At 37.3% G+C, this 14,870-nt stretch overlaps 2 protein-coding genes across 2 annotated transcripts; both read right to left on the reverse strand.

Moving 5' to 3' along the window:
* Positions 1-56: 56 nt before the first annotated feature.
* Positions 57-3,079, reverse strand: LOC145234387 (uncharacterized). Its single transcript, XM_080099124.1, has 7 exons — positions 3,012-3,079; positions 2,793-2,937; positions 2,665-2,689; positions 1,975-2,037; positions 1,434-1,541; positions 1,005-1,147; positions 57-603 (listed from the first exon to the last, which is right to left on the reverse strand). Exons 1-7 carry the CDS (start codon positions 3,077-3,079, stop codon positions 352-354), a joined length of 804 nt encoding a protein of 267 aa, XP_079955250.1. The 3' UTR covers positions 57-351.
* Positions 3,080-3,797: 718 nt separating this feature from the next.
* LOC145232001 (mitochondrial tRNA methylthiotransferase CDK5RAP1-like) lies at positions 3,798-14,866 on the reverse strand. The gene is made up of 16 exons (XM_080096484.1): positions 14,806-14,866; positions 13,900-14,356; positions 13,003-13,135; positions 12,628-12,709; positions 12,364-12,495; positions 11,946-12,066; positions 11,607-11,712; positions 11,388-11,518; positions 10,706-10,803; positions 10,266-10,452; positions 9,185-9,334; positions 8,323-8,463; positions 6,181-7,021; positions 5,009-5,191; positions 4,530-4,637; positions 3,798-3,953 (listed from the first exon to the last, which is right to left on the reverse strand). The coding sequence occupies exons 1-13, from the start codon at positions 14,844-14,846 to the stop codon at positions 6,935-6,937; spliced, it is 1,866 nt and encodes a 621-aa protein (XP_079952610.1). The 5' UTR covers positions 14,847-14,866; the 3' UTR covers positions 3,798-3,953; positions 4,530-4,637; positions 5,009-5,191; positions 6,181-6,934.
* Positions 14,867-14,870: the final 4 nt, after the last annotated feature.

A 14,870-nucleotide genomic window follows, 5' to 3' on the forward strand; every position in this document is an offset into this window, starting at 1 on the left:
ATGTAGGCATCACATACCTCCACTGTTTCGTTTTTTTACCTTTTTTATGCAGAGAAGAGAGTTATGTACATTTATTTCTGCCACGCGAATGCATACCTAGGCTACAGCAACAAAAAATAAGCAACATGGGCTCCACTGAAAACATATTGTTCATTTAGTAATTAAAGAAACAATTTAGCGAGAGATGCTATATTGTGTGAGCATTATAGGCCATTTTTAGAATACAACACGAATCCATGTATATACAATTTTTAAAAATGTTTGTTGGTGAAATTTCTAAAATAAGGTCGAAAAAATATTTTTAAAGAAATCCGTTTGAACAAGTCGATTACGGGGAAAGTTGGCTGACAGTTATTTGGTGCAAACAACACAACGAAGCTCTCTTCCATTCACGTATGGTCCGCACAGCAATGAGGGGCACACAGCTTCCACCATATAAAACAATGCCCCACCATTATCACCAGTCGAGCCAGGCACGGCTTGAGGCGATTCGTCAACACAAACGTACTCCCCTCTTTTGTGGTGATGGTGTGGCCCCATAATATAACCTGAATATTCTTGAACCCAACCAGAAGGACACTTGCCGATCCCTGGAATCATCATCTAGGAATATTTTATACGTTAGTTGCGACATTCAGTGTTTTTTTAAGGGGTTTTTACTTAGCGGTCACCCAAACCAAACCTTAAAAAAACCCTTGCTACATTCAACACAACTTCTTCAGGCGAAAATTCCTTGATGCAAACACTGTTGGGCTGTGTTTATTTCGCCGGGTAAAACAAATTGTAGTTGTTTAGTGTTTGTCGAGCGGGACGCATAATAACCTTTAGGTCACATTTGGTAATGAATACAGACTGTAGTAAGTGGCCAGTTAGTAACAAATAAACGAACGTTGATACTAAAGTGGTCCTACGAACTACCATCGTATGGTTCTGAAACAGTCATAATTAAAATGTAACCATAAGGTGTAGCTATAGCTACTTTCCTAACAGTATTTGTTTTGCACCTGGGAAAATCGAGCAGTAGCAATACACACAGCACACGGCACATTATGTGGACTTAATTGAGTTCCTCCAAAATCCTTGAAATCCAACAGTGAGTTTAAAGTGTTTGCGGTCCTGTACTCAGCACCGTATATGTATGATCCATCTGCGATAGACCGCAAATTTAAGTGCACACGACTGACTATTGCATTTTTACAAACATAATGGTATTTTTTAGTGATGCAATTTCGGTTGTGCAAAAAAACTATTTTTATCACAAAATGGCGTCGAGAGTCTACGCTTAGGTTGGACAATTTGTGTTTTCGTTGCACCAACATGCGATGGCTGACGGGATTACATCACATTAGAATTAAATAGTTTTTAAACAAAATAAATTTAGACTGCTGTTAGCAGTTAGCTTGCTGATACGGTTTTGAAACCAATAGGATTACCTTGAAATCCATCTACAAACTTTCCGGGTTCGTATGTAAAATTTGAAATCAGGCAAAGTCGGTTTGCTCCTCCGCCGTTGTGAGTGTAATAAGATCCCGCTACTGTTCCTTTAATGCAAGAATATTAAATAGTCAGTCTAGAGTAGACGAGCCAATTTACATAAAAGCATTGCAAAATATGTAAACAGTAACTTTTTTTTGTTCAACTGAAGTCATCCACTGTTCTTTTCAGTATGTAAGGTATATTTCACCTAAGTGAAAGGCATCATCAGTGCCTCTATTTTTTATTGGAAACCTAATAGAACATATTTGAGATACTGATTTTGCTTATAAGTTAGATGAAATATATACGAATCTAAATTTACGGTGGATGACTTCAGACTAATTAAGTCAGCTGTTATTTTGTGCGTCTGTTGACCCAGCTCTCGGTCTGGGTCCCTGGTGATAGTGATTATATAATATACTACACACAGTTGTAATGTTCAAATTCGAAATATATTCAAGTACGAAACGATGCCAACTTTAAATGTTCAAATGTTACCTGAGTAAACATTATTTGTATCAATCCCCTTTGGGCAATCTCTTCTGACCCAACCTAGTGTATGTTACACCGCCGTCTAAAAAACAACGTTTAATCAGTTTTGTAAGTCGGGCCGGGCTTTTCGAGCTGGGCTTAACTTTACACTCTGTGTCGGTACTTTTTTGAAAAAAATTAACTAGCTAAGTAGTCAGTTGCTGGACCTGACCTTACGTCTTTCCTGTGGCTTCCCATGTAGGTCCGCCAATCAAACTTTTGGGCCTAAAAGGGCTTCTCAAACACGATTCGCATTCGGGCCGGGTGATTTTGCATTTAAACTTTGCTACAATTGAAGTATTACGGATAATCCACGACTTAACAAACCGAATATGAAATTCTCTTCTAGCGCAAATACGCAACAGGATTAAGATATGAGTTAAGAAACGAAGGTTTGACAATTCTAAACCTATAAAGGCTGACTTTGCAAACAGTTTAACACGTAGGATAGTTTGGCTGAAAAAAAAACTAAACGCTAAAACTAGTTGCCTATTTTTTCCATTAATTACATTGTATACAAAGTACACCTCTATAAAACAGTTTGTTTACGCACAAATATTTTGCATCTATTCAACACAACAGAAAAGTGCTGTGCTTAGCTGATAAACGACAGGGCACAAAGAAACATCACAGCCAGAAGTTTGTGTTACAACTTACCGAACACTCGCAAAATCGGCCGCTCCTGAAAAATGCAAAAGCCGTTTATAAATTTTTTGTGTTAATTGGGGTCAATCTTAAAAATACCTCTTTCAAAAAAATCATTTAAACAAAAATTTGCAACAAACCACTGTGCTCCGTTTCTTTAAACGTGATACCAACGGCAATGGTCCAGATAGTTCATTTTCATTCACATCGCGCTTTGCACGTTGGTTTTGGATATTATCCTCCAACAGAAGATTCCTTATTGCCTCAATTTCGTGCATTTCAAAACTAAAAGTAATAAGTAAAATAACTTGACATGTTTTCCTTGCTTTACATGCCTATGCCATTGGTATGTAATTTACCATTGTCTTGCTAAACCCAGATAGCTTAATGGCGTTGGCATGTAGCCCATGTAATAGATTATAGACATGTCATGGAGGATTAGGCGAAAATTATCTGGGCCCGTTAGAAATTTCTCCGTTGGTTCATTAATTTCATAGTATATCTATACTTTTTTTCTTAAATTCCTGACTTTTAAGTACATTTTAACATTTCTCCCTGACGCAGATTTAAACACAAAATTCCCTGACATGTCAGGGAAAATCCTGACGTATGGCAACCCTACTATAGGGTCTATATATAGACCCTAAAGTCAAAAACGAGTATTTGTATTGTACTTCAAAAAGAACCACAAAATTTGTCTGGATTAGGCAATGTTCCCGATTAACCGATGTCGATAAATTCAAGCTTTACCACATTGCAAATCATGTGTACCCCAGGTTTTGTCCGAAATAGGCGAACTAAAAGATCGGGATTAACCGATTACGGTTTAGCCGAATTTACTTGTACCTTGACATTGTATTTAGCATTATAACCTATATTAGTGCATTGTTAGGCTTGAAACTTAAAATTCCTATATAAGTTAGTTAGTGAAATATTTTTCAGCATGCATTTTTTGGTTTTCTTACTGATTTGAGTTGTTGACAGATCCCAGATAGAAGCAGGTGACACATAGAACAGCGACACCAGTTAATGTGAATGCTGCCTTAAAACTTTGGGAAAATGGTCGAATGCGGAAATACCGCTTCGATTCCAGAAGGGGGCGAACTTCTAAGTAACCTATAATCGTCTGCAAAATGACTGTATTTCTGCAAAATGCACCTGGGAAAATCGAGCAGTAGCAATACACACAGCACACGGCACATTGTGTGGACTTAATTGAGTTTCTCCAAAATCTTTGAAATCCAACAGTGAGTTTAAACTGCTTACAGTCCTGTACTCAGCACCGTATATGTATGAGGCATCTGTGATACGACGCAAATTTGACAAATACACATGGTTGATTATGGCAATTTACAAAAATATAATAGGCTAGTAGCTTAATGTTTATGGTGTGCAAATTTACGTAAAAATAGCTTTTTACGCCCTAATGTTAAAACACTACAGTTAAATTCAAATATGCCAATCAAGTTTGCGTTAAATGTCACCAATTTAATAAACATCAGACATTGTACGCCTCTCTTACACCCGCTGTGTTATTATGACCACAAAATAGCGCCGTTTAAGACAGAGCTGTAAGTTAAGCCAGGTCTGACTTCACGTCTTGTGTTTGTATTTCTATAATTCTAAATTACCCAGTTAAGTAGCTAGTTGCTGGACCTTCTGTCCAACAACCTCATAACGTCTTGAATTTCGGGCCCGGTAACAACTCTGCGCCGAATCTCTACGCGTAACAATTTTTTTGGGGCTTGCATCTACATTCGATGGTTAACCGGGATAAACCACATTGATCGAATAAGTGTTTAAGCACCATCCATTTTGCTTTACAGTTGACAGTATAGACTACCAATGACAGAGTTTTTCCAATTAACTTGGATCACCTTGAAATCCATCTACAAACTTTCCGTGTTCGTATGTAAAATTTGAAGTCAGGCAAAGTAGGTTTGCTCCTCCGCCTGAGTGGCCATAATGGGATCCCGCAGCAACTCCTGTCACACAAGAATAGTGGTTCTCAAACTTAACAAACCAATTATTCATTCACACTTTGTAGCCAACAACACAAAAGTTATTGAAAGAAAGTTAACGTTAATGTACACAACATTTATTGTGATGGGTAAGGTTACTTTTTATAACAAATAAAAATTCAGGTTTAAACATTCATGTCCATTCACAGCGATTTTTTTTCACAGCAAATTTGGAAACCTCTGGCGCGCAGTAGAGCGCCCGGCACACAGTTTGTACATTTTTAGAATTTGACAGGTCATTTTACAACAAATTGTATTGTGAACAGTAACACTGTTCTTAACAAATGTAAAATATATCCGAAATAACGCGTAAAATGTAAAACTGTTAGGCCTACCTGAGCAAACACGATTTTTTTTCACGGGGTTCGAACCCACGACTCTCCCGGGGACGAATCCCGATCAGGGTTTTTATGTCTGTATATGGGTCAGGCGCGCCGGACCATTCGGCCAAGTTCCTTTTGTACCAATCCCCTTCGGGCAGCTTTTTTTGCCCCATCTGGTGTACGTTACTCCATGACCTGAAAATGTAACGTGGGCATCAAAATTTATGGAAAGACTTCTCTGGGTAATCTCTTTAGGCCTACTCACAAGTCTAAACTGTATAACAATTTGAACACATGTATTGCAAAGCTAAGATCAGATAACTGTAAACTTATTATGTGTGGCCAGTGTTTTTTTAAGGTGTTTTGGTGGACCGAAACGGTCGTCAGTTTAAATTCTTTCAAAAGTACGTAAACATGAATTTATCACTGCGTACCACATAAACCCTGTTTGAACGGGTAGACCAAGAGTTCTACTTAACTACACTAGCAAACGTATAAACAAATTTAACTCCCGCACATAACACTTTGTAACAAGGTGTTTAGGTAGTACACATCCACCAATTGTGGAATATGGATGTTTGTATCCATCAATTGTGCTATACAGATGTTTGCATCCACTAATTGTGGTATACGGATGTAGGCATCCACCAATTGTGCCCAACTGTTTTGCACTCCAAACGTTTCAATGTTGCGCAGTTGTGTGATTGTCAATCGCTATGTGGTAATTCACCAAACGAAATAAACTCACCTTAAACCAGCGAGCTTAGCAATTTCTTACAAAGGCACAAGACATGAATTTTGCACAAAACAAGGGCTGATCAATCGGGTCAGTTTAGCCTTAGGAGCAATTTTTAATTTCACCTTTTTCAGGTAGCTACTCGTGTATCAGCTGAAAAGCCCTGGTGTACTACTTGAGAACCACTGTTTTAGATGGAGTCCCGCTTAACTGGGATCATATCATGAAATCCAAGGTCTCGTGCCGACAGTCAATTAATTATCATAACGCAAGTCCTGAAACACAATTTAACCTTGAACAACTGTCGGGCCTTTCGCCCGAAAGTATAGGGGTGCAAAACCTTTTATGGGTCACGCTGTTGGTGGAAGCATTGCAATTATAACTAAATCGCCTGTTTAGATACCTCATTCTTTTGGCAAAGTTAAAATATACATTTTTGTAGACTTACGCCTTGCAATGTGGGAATGCTTGGTGACCGGCTGATTCAGTATGAGGCCTTCAATGCGGGGCTAGTGTATTATGATTTATACATAAGTGTGCCTTGATCGCTGGTTTGCATAGACGCTTCAGGGCTGATCCCAGTTATGAATTTGTTCATCTTAACAGAATGCTGGTCAATCCCCGACTACAAAGCTGGCATGTGCAACATACGAGGAAGGCAACGGTGTTTGTGACTCGCCTTTCGGCGGGTTCAGCGCTAAGCCTTCGTAGCTCAGTTGGCAGAGCGCGAGTCCCGGGAAGACTCCTGTCGTAGGTTCGAATCCCCTTGAAGGCTATTTTTTTTTATCTAGCCTGGTGGTTTGACGCCGTCAATAGGCCTTGTGTGCTGGATTTTTTAAGCCTGCGCCAAACAGTTTGAAATGTAAAGAAGGTTTATGTAGTGCATAATTTCTGTCGAGCACATCTTTAATATCTCTATCATTTTAAATAAGAGCTCAGCGGGTAGAAAAACTACTTTGAAACTTTCTGTTAAATTTAGGGAGCTTGAAACATCATATAATTTTATAATATTTCTGGATTTTAATTCCCTTAACACACCAGGGCCTGAAACATACAAGTCACTTTTGCGGATGTGGTTATTTGTCAGATCTGCTCTGATGCTTTTGCGGAATGTTAGACCACTGGTTGGTTTGCAAAAAACTCAAGGAAAGTTTTTTAAACATTGTTGTAATTTCGGTGTTTCTCAACGATTTGAAATTTTGCTATCTTGATCCAGTTGAATAAAAACTTTTGATGCTGCTTAGGTGAAGAGGCTGGGCACGGAACGAATTCGGCTTGTACGAAGTAAGCTGCAATAAAAAACACCAGTTAAACCACTTAGACTCCGAATGACCATTTTAATCCTAAATGTCGGCAATAACAATAATATGATGAATAAATCAACATTGATTTGTTAAGGATTAATAGTTTATTTGAATTTGGGTTTTAAAATGATTGTTAATGATGTAAGTAACTTTGACGTTAGAATGTTCATTGTAAATTAGCTTTAACAGCTAAGATGAACATGCATTCATACTGGGATCAGTCCTGAAGCGGTAATGCAGACCAGCGATCAAGGCATACTCACTCATAAAGCATAATATGCCAGGCTTATTGAAGGCGTTATGGCAAGATTTAGACTAAAAAAATCTAGCCTGCGGTGGGATTAAAACCCTTTTTTGTCAAGACAAGCTCCCCGCCGACCTATCTTATTCGTGCCTTGCCATATGGAAGTGCCTGGGAGACAGGATTCGGCACAACGTCTTCAAAAAGCCTAGCGTACTATGAATTATAAAAGAGTATGCCGTGATCCCAAGTCTGCATGAACTCTTTAAGGGTGATCTTAGCACGAATGTATGATTTCTTATCTAATCATTGGTCGAACTGGGGATCCCATACTACAAAGTTACATGTGCAGCATAGAATACAGCAAAGGTGCTCGTGATTCGACTTAAGGCGGGATCACTCTTAAGTCTGTGTGACTCAGTGGGTAGATCGCGAGTCCCGGAAAGCCTCCAGTCGTGGGTTCGAATCCCACCGAAGGCTATATGTTTCTAGTCCATGCTTTTCCCTCTAGGAATGCTTGGTATAACGCCTTAGCCTGGCGTACAATAAATTCTAAACGAGTATAGTTTTTTATTTTTCCGTTCGTTTTCCCAGATTGTTATGCCACAAAAGTTTGCTGTAACATGTCTGCTGTAGTGTAGGTCAAAAGTGGAAAAACTTGCTGGAAGCCAGCCGTCTTATAAACCATGCTGAACTTAGGAACACTGCTGAAGAACTCCCACTTGGTCTTAATGCCCTTGTTGTGATACTGGTTCCATGCATTCAAACACACATCTGGTTACATATAGGGGCCAGTGGCTAAACCGTAAGGCAATCAGGGTGAAAAGTTACAGTGCAAAACTTCTGTCACAAGTGTAAAAGTAAAGAAGTTTAAACTACCCTATTTCGACCAAAAGTTTGTTACAAATCCATGTTTGACAGCATGAATGAGAAATACAGAAAAAATCAAACTTTAGAAAACAGGACCCATTAACAGTACATCAAAAACTTTTTTACTTGAAGGTTTTTAAAGTGCACCAAAGAAAACTAATATATCCAAACCAACCTTTGCTGCAACATAATCTCCGGGTTTAGGAAGGATTGTGTCTTGACTGTTAACACTGGTTGGAATTGGAGAGTTTGGAATAAAAGTTTTAAGCCCACCATCAGTCCGACCCATTAAAACATCTGGATTTTTCTGCAAAGGCTGAAAAAATATTCCGACAATTTAAAAAACACGGAAATGACAAAAATGTTAATAAAGAAGCAAATGAAATTTTCCTGACTATGCATTGTTAGAAAAAGCTTAACCAAGTGATACACGGTTTAAAAAAAACTCCATGGTGGAACTGGGGATGTACAGATCAAATATGGGCAGGGCCGATTGTATATAGGCGCTGATATTCTGCGGTATCGGCCTGGATTATTTGTAACTATGTTATTTACGCTTGGCTCTGCTGTATTTCGCCTTAAGCATTTCCCAGTCACTGATCAGTTTAACGGCAAATCGACGCCAAAAGCTGCTCTCATTTGGCTTTCGTTATTTCTGTTTTTGCCCTGTAACTTTTTAACACGTATAGCGAAGCAAGAACTTTGAGCTACAATTCTTTGTTACTTCGTTGTACAATCACCTAACCTTCGGATTTAAACAACGTTGGAGACTTTTGGCGTTAAAAGGGTATTTGTTGGAACGCTTTGGAGATAGGCTTTACACGGGTTGTTTTAACTTTCATTTTATTCTTCCACACTCCTAGCGTTCGTCTTTGGTATAAAAATGGAAAGGTACAAATTTTGGCCTTTTACTGTAAATAAAATATCGATTTTTGGCCTACTTAATTACCCATAATAATCGGTACGGCCTTAAAAACCGTATTGGTCTATCTCGACCGTACACTGTACCTTATCAGAGCAGGGAATATTCAACCCACCTTTTCTATTAGGACCAATTGATTTGTTCCCAAACATTGTGAGTTAACTTCAACCAATTTTTGTTGGTATATTTCCATAATTTCAGCCAGTCTTTGCCCTTTGACCTCCTGGCTTACATCATCTTTCATTTTATGGTAAGCATGGGTTTTCTGCGGCCACAAAACAATAGTAATATTTTTTAGGCACAGTTTTGTATTATTAATCTATGTATAGGGTAGTTAAATTCACAAGACCTAGGTACAATATGAAACTTCAAAACGCCATGTTTAATTAGGGCTTCTTTCTACAAGCAAAAAGTTTTGTTTGGTTAAGTCTGAACTTCTTATATTAATATATGAGGCTAATAAAATGTGACACATATGGTACTATAAATGAGTTCCAGGGTTACTTTCAAAGGTAAAATGTATACTCAAATGGCCTTTAAATATGGATTTTTTCAAGTAAGATATAAAACATAGGTGGGCAACCTTTTTGCATGCGCGGGCCAAAAAGTAGTGTTATATTGCGGAGGCGGGCTGCAATGGTGGTCATGCAATAACATAGCAGTGCTAGACAAAGTCAAACACACAAAGATTTTGTCTTTGTACGTAACAATGCCTCCTCTTTGTAATAAACTAATAACTATCATCGTTTAAAGCAGGGGTGGGCAACCTTTTTTACTGTGGGGCCAAACACAATTGCCAAAATTTGATCACGGGCCGCACGTGTGTTTAACACAAGGTGATTTTACTTCGTCGCATACCAAAAGTGCCTTGCTACAAGTAAAATTTGCATTTGATTTTAGCAGCATATTGTCAGGTCGCAGAAAAAGAGCACCGGGAGCACTAATCTGCTAAAAAATATACAATAATTTGGACTCGTTTTTTTATATTTTAAATCCAAGTGTCTCTGCGGGCCGCACAACTTTAATCAAAGGGCCGCATGTGGCGCGCGGGCCGTAGGTTGCCCACCCCTGGTTTAAAGTAACAACCTTTTGGTATAAACTGGGCTTTAACACATACAGTTCGTCCGGCCGATCAAAATAAAATACGAGTCGCAGGCCGTAGGTTGCCCATCCCTGATATAAAACTTACTCCATACCTTTCGCATGCTGTATTTAAAGAGGAACGCAAAGTTGTATTTGACAAGATTAAGTAATGACAAAGTGTCCTGATGGTCTATTTCATCTTCGGAACAGAATCCAGTAATCATGTCTGTAGATAGACTCACATCTGGTATGAGGTGACGAATTCGATCCACCAAATTCAAATAGTCTTCTCGACTGTACCTGAAAATACAACGAGCATTAAAACAGATTAGAACAAGAAATGCACAATATAGAACAATTAGGCATTTGAACTAGGTATTGTACACAATTTTTGATCAAAAACTGTTCTTTTTATTTTTTTTGCAAAATGTAAGTTTTCTGCAGCTCCAAACAATTTTCATGTTTTAAGATTTTTTTAATTTATCATTCAGATAAAATTATTACAAAGTAATTCACTTCAAAGCACATAACAAGTCTTTCACATATTTCTCACCCTCTTCTCATTGCTTCTAGTACTTTTGTGCTTCCACTTTGTGCGGGGAGATGTATGTGGTTGCAGATGTTTGGGCGTTCTGATATTAGGTGAAGAACCTAATATAGCAAGAAACATTTTTATCACAACCGATTTCTGATTTACAAAGGAAAAAGGTTGAAGGCTGACTTATAATATTCACAATGGTCTGACTTCTAAGATTTCTAAGACTCTGTGTCATTCCAGTTTAGAAGGTTACAAGTCTACTGGTTAGAAAATTGGCTTAAAAAGGCCGCCATAGAAGTATAAAGACGACCTAACCTAACTAGACATTCCAATTTTGAAATTGAGTGTGAGGATAAAAAAATATTACTTCCTTTCCGATATTCTTGAGTGTGATAACTTAGTGTTAATTTTAGTGTTAATAGTGTTAATTCTACCAGTCTGACTATGCAATCATGCCAAATTTATGCTATTAAACAGAATATGCCATTATCTGGAACCAATATGAACAAAACTGGTTGATTGAGATTTGCATTCCATATGAAAAACAAACACAATTAACCACAACAAACTTCAATATGCAGGAATTCACACAATAAAAAGCTTCACAACAGATCTAGCACTAATCTTGATTAAATGCCACTAACCTTTGACTAAAAAAGTAAATTTTTTTAGTAGTATAATATTGTTATACACTGACTTCATCAGGAAAGTCTTTAGGATGTGGGGACATAAATCGAATTCTCATTTCACTGTCGATTTGGGAAACTCTATCAAGTAGATAAGCAAATCGAAGTCCACCCAACCTTGGTTTGTAAATTGTCTTGAAACCTAAAACCGTGTAACTGTTTTGTGTTTGTAACCATTCAAAAATGGTACGATCAAGTTTATAGTTTTTAATGTCATATTTAACACTAACCTTTGCTCATTGGGGCTACATCTTCTGGTGTTGGTTTATGCTGGACTTCAGATAAGTCACGATAACTGTTGACATTTTGGCCGAGAAGTGTAACTTGCTTGATACCCTAAAATAGTGCACTTTAATTTACAATATTCACCAAGGCCAAAATGTTATAAAATTATGAGGATTCTATAATTGACATGACTACCGGCATTGCACAACCAGTTTTTTATGTGTTTCTATGTAATTTATCCGATTATGTGATTATGTGGGTAGCAAATAGGGGGGAGAAATGTAAGTTGGAAAAAAGTTATTAGGTTAGAAAAAAGATTTTGCAATGCTACAAAACAGTCAAACCTGATCAGATAGTTGTTTAATTTCATTTACAATCGATTCCACTGGTCTGCTCCTCTCCAGTCCCCTAGTAAAAGGGACTATGCAATAACTGCACATGTTTTCACAACCCCGCATTATTGACCTAAAACAAATTGAGTATACAACACAATGATTGATGCAAAGTCACCAAAACGTATCCGTTACAGCAAGTGAATAAACGTCTTTGGTTTAGTTTGTCTGTGATTATACCGAGTATGTATTCTCAATAGCCACTGTCAGTTGTTGTAATAAAAGTAAAGATGGTGTAGTTCTTCATTTCATAATAGCAGGTTATTTATGTCTCACTCTTGTGTTTGGGCTTATGGTTTCTTTTTTGAAGAAAAAAACTGCAGCCTATGTTTTCTGTAAAAGAGAAAGTTATTATTGAGAACCAACTTACACAAAAGCTGTTTTTGACAACTCATCCATGCGAACAGGCATAATATCGGCGTATGTTTCATCAACAGAAAGCATAACATTGATTGCTGTGGTTGATTCACTAGTAGCTTGCTCCAAAAGACGTGGCAGGTCTCTGAAAAAAGCTTAGTTCTATAACATTTTTTGTCACTGCAGGATTAAAAACATTTGTAGAAAATATATGCAGAACATGCCACAAATATACAACGTGTTGCAAAGGGTTTCAAGAAAGAGTTTTTTCACCAACCTGTAAGCATCAGGGCCAGCAACAATATCCACAGCTTTTTCTTGTTCAACTATTTTCTTTTTTAACCTTTCGGCCATGCAACCTAAGTTTGAATCTTGTTAAGTTGTGACAAAATATAGCCAATACTTTTAAGCTGTCATAGACTACAGAAAAGTCCTTCACTGAATAACATACCTATTATTTGTTATCAAGGCAGTTTAATTCACAAATTTAAAATTGTAATTCACTAAATTACGTACAAATGAAAAATAAGGGTTAAAACATAAACAGTGTCACAAAATATCGAAGAGCATTCAGTCAGACCCCAAAAAAATTTTTAGTTAAAACTGCTGATAAAGTAGATAAGGTATTCGTGGTGAAGTGATTTTCATTTACCTAAAATACCCAATTTCGGAAAGCCCTTTCCAGGTTGTTTTCTTTTCAGGGTTTTAAGGAAGGCTAAACGATTCCAAATCTTATCTTCTGCTTTCTCTCTAATAGAACAAGTCACAAGAAGAATAACATCCGCCTGAAAATATAAACAACTACATAAAATTGACAGATTTGAACAAAGGCATCTTATTATACTACAACAGTAAACTTTTTACAGGGCAGACATGTTGATATCAGGCAATGGATTACGGACTGGCCTTTAATATGTGATAGATGTTTATTGTGCACAAACTGATCAACAGTTACCATCGCCCTAACTTCATGAAAGGCATAAGGATGTTTTGTTGCTGTAGTGGGCTCCCACCTAGGAATGCAAGTCACAAATAAACCTCTGTTGTGTTTCTTTTGTTGAAACTACGTTATTTGTTATATGTTTGTCCTGGGTGGACGGGCAACGCCTCAATCTGTAATGCTCACAATGAGTCTGTTATGCTCCCCGTTTTATTGCAAGTTTATAAAATCATTTTTTTTAAATTAGGCAGTTGGTGGCCTCAATTCAGTTAAACCCATCGAAAAGCAATGGGTTTAAGCCACACTGCTCAAGTTTCTTGCTCAGGAGAACACAAGCAACCAAGATAAGATTAGTACCCACAACCTTGTGAACACAAGGCGGTTGCGCTAAGTACTTGGACATCTTGGTGACTACGCTATGTATTGCATCTAGCACAGGCCTGAAACAAGTCACTTGGGTTCACTATATGTCTTGTATAAATGTTTGCTGACCCACCACTAAACGACAATATAATCATTATAAAAGTCATCAAACAAACAGTATACTGTGTTTAAAGCAAACATACATAAGTGCTAAAATTAATGTCACCAATATGTTTTGTGTCTTACCATCAAGTAACTATCAGTCTTCTTGAAACCAGCATTCTGTAAAACAGCCCAAGCATATTCTGCATCGTTAACATTCATTTGACAACCATATGTCTCAAAGTACACAGTTTTTCCAAATGGATATTCATCGTAAACCGGGTTTTGCAAATATGGAATTTCTTCATCATTTTCAATGGGAACTTGCTCAAGTTTTGTTTCCGGAGACATAAATTCTTTGATATCTGGAATATTGTTTATGTCGAATGTTCGGGTTTTAACATTATTGCCAAATAATGCGTGTGATGCACAGATATTGCGTACAAAAATGTTTTCAGATTGGTGAGGTTGCAATGAAACGCTGCACAAATTGTGTCTGTCGTTTATTTTACTCGATAATACAAGGTTCAATCGAGCTTTTCCATTAAGATAAAACCTTTGACCAGAATATCTTAACGTCATCGTTACAGGCCACCAATCTCTGCAAAAAGTTTGATAAATGTTAAACTCTAAAAACAATAACAAACCAATTTACCCATTTTGCACATGCAGTAAAAAATACAACGCTGGATCTAATCATGCGTAACGAAATCATCAAACCATGACAAAATATTGCCGGTGTTTCGAAGTTCGAAATTAAATGAAATAAAAAAACATTTTTTGAAAAGAGTTTTTTAACTTTACATGGCCAAAATTTAAATGTTTTAGTTAGGTAGTGTAACTATTGCTCGCTGAAATTTTTCGTATTCCACATGAATAAGTATAATATGTGCATGAACAAGCAACATATTGTTAAGTAAACTCTTTTTTCTTGCATGTAATCAAACTGTTGTTATAAAACTCTCCCCAAAAATGTTTTGTTGATCAAAATAATAATATCTATAGGAAATATAATATCTATAATAATAGGAAATTAACAATCCAGCTCACATCAATCCGTGTGAAGTACTGTTGCCCTTGCGGCGTTGCATAAAAATTGACCTCGTCGGTGTTGG

The sequence above is a fragment of the Phallusia mammillata genome, chromosome 6, assembly GCF_965637545.1.
Source record: "Phallusia mammillata chromosome 6, kaPhaMamm4.hap1.1, whole genome shotgun sequence".
Taxonomy (NCBI): Eukaryota; Metazoa; Chordata; class Ascidiacea; order Phlebobranchia; family Ascidiidae; genus Phallusia; species Phallusia mammillata.

Bases quoted from the DNA above. Each gene is read 5' to 3' on its own strand.
- LOC145234387 (XM_080099124.1), bottom strand. From the start codon at position 3,079: ATGTCTATAATCTATTACATGGGCTACATGCCAACGCCATTAAGCTAT. The intron at 2,938-3,011 runs GTAAATTACATA...TATTACTTTTAG, and splicing joins CTGGGTTTAGCAAGACAATG to TTTTGAAATGCACGAAATTG. The intron at 1,148-1,433 runs GTAATCCTATTG...GGTCTATCGCAG, and splicing joins GTTTGTAGATGGATTTCAAG to ATGGATCATACATATACGGT.
- LOC145232001 (XM_080096484.1), bottom strand. From the start codon at position 14,846: ATGCAACGCCGCAAGGGCAACAGTACTTCACACGGATTGAT. The intron at 12,710-13,002 runs GTAAATGAAAAT...ATTCAAACTTAG, and splicing joins TCCGAAATTGGGTATTTTAG to GTTGCATGGCCGAAAGGTTA. The intron at 8,464-9,184 runs GTGGGTTGAATA...ATATTTTTTCAG, and splicing joins AATTGGTCCTAATAGAAAAG to CCTTTGCAGAAAAATCCAGA.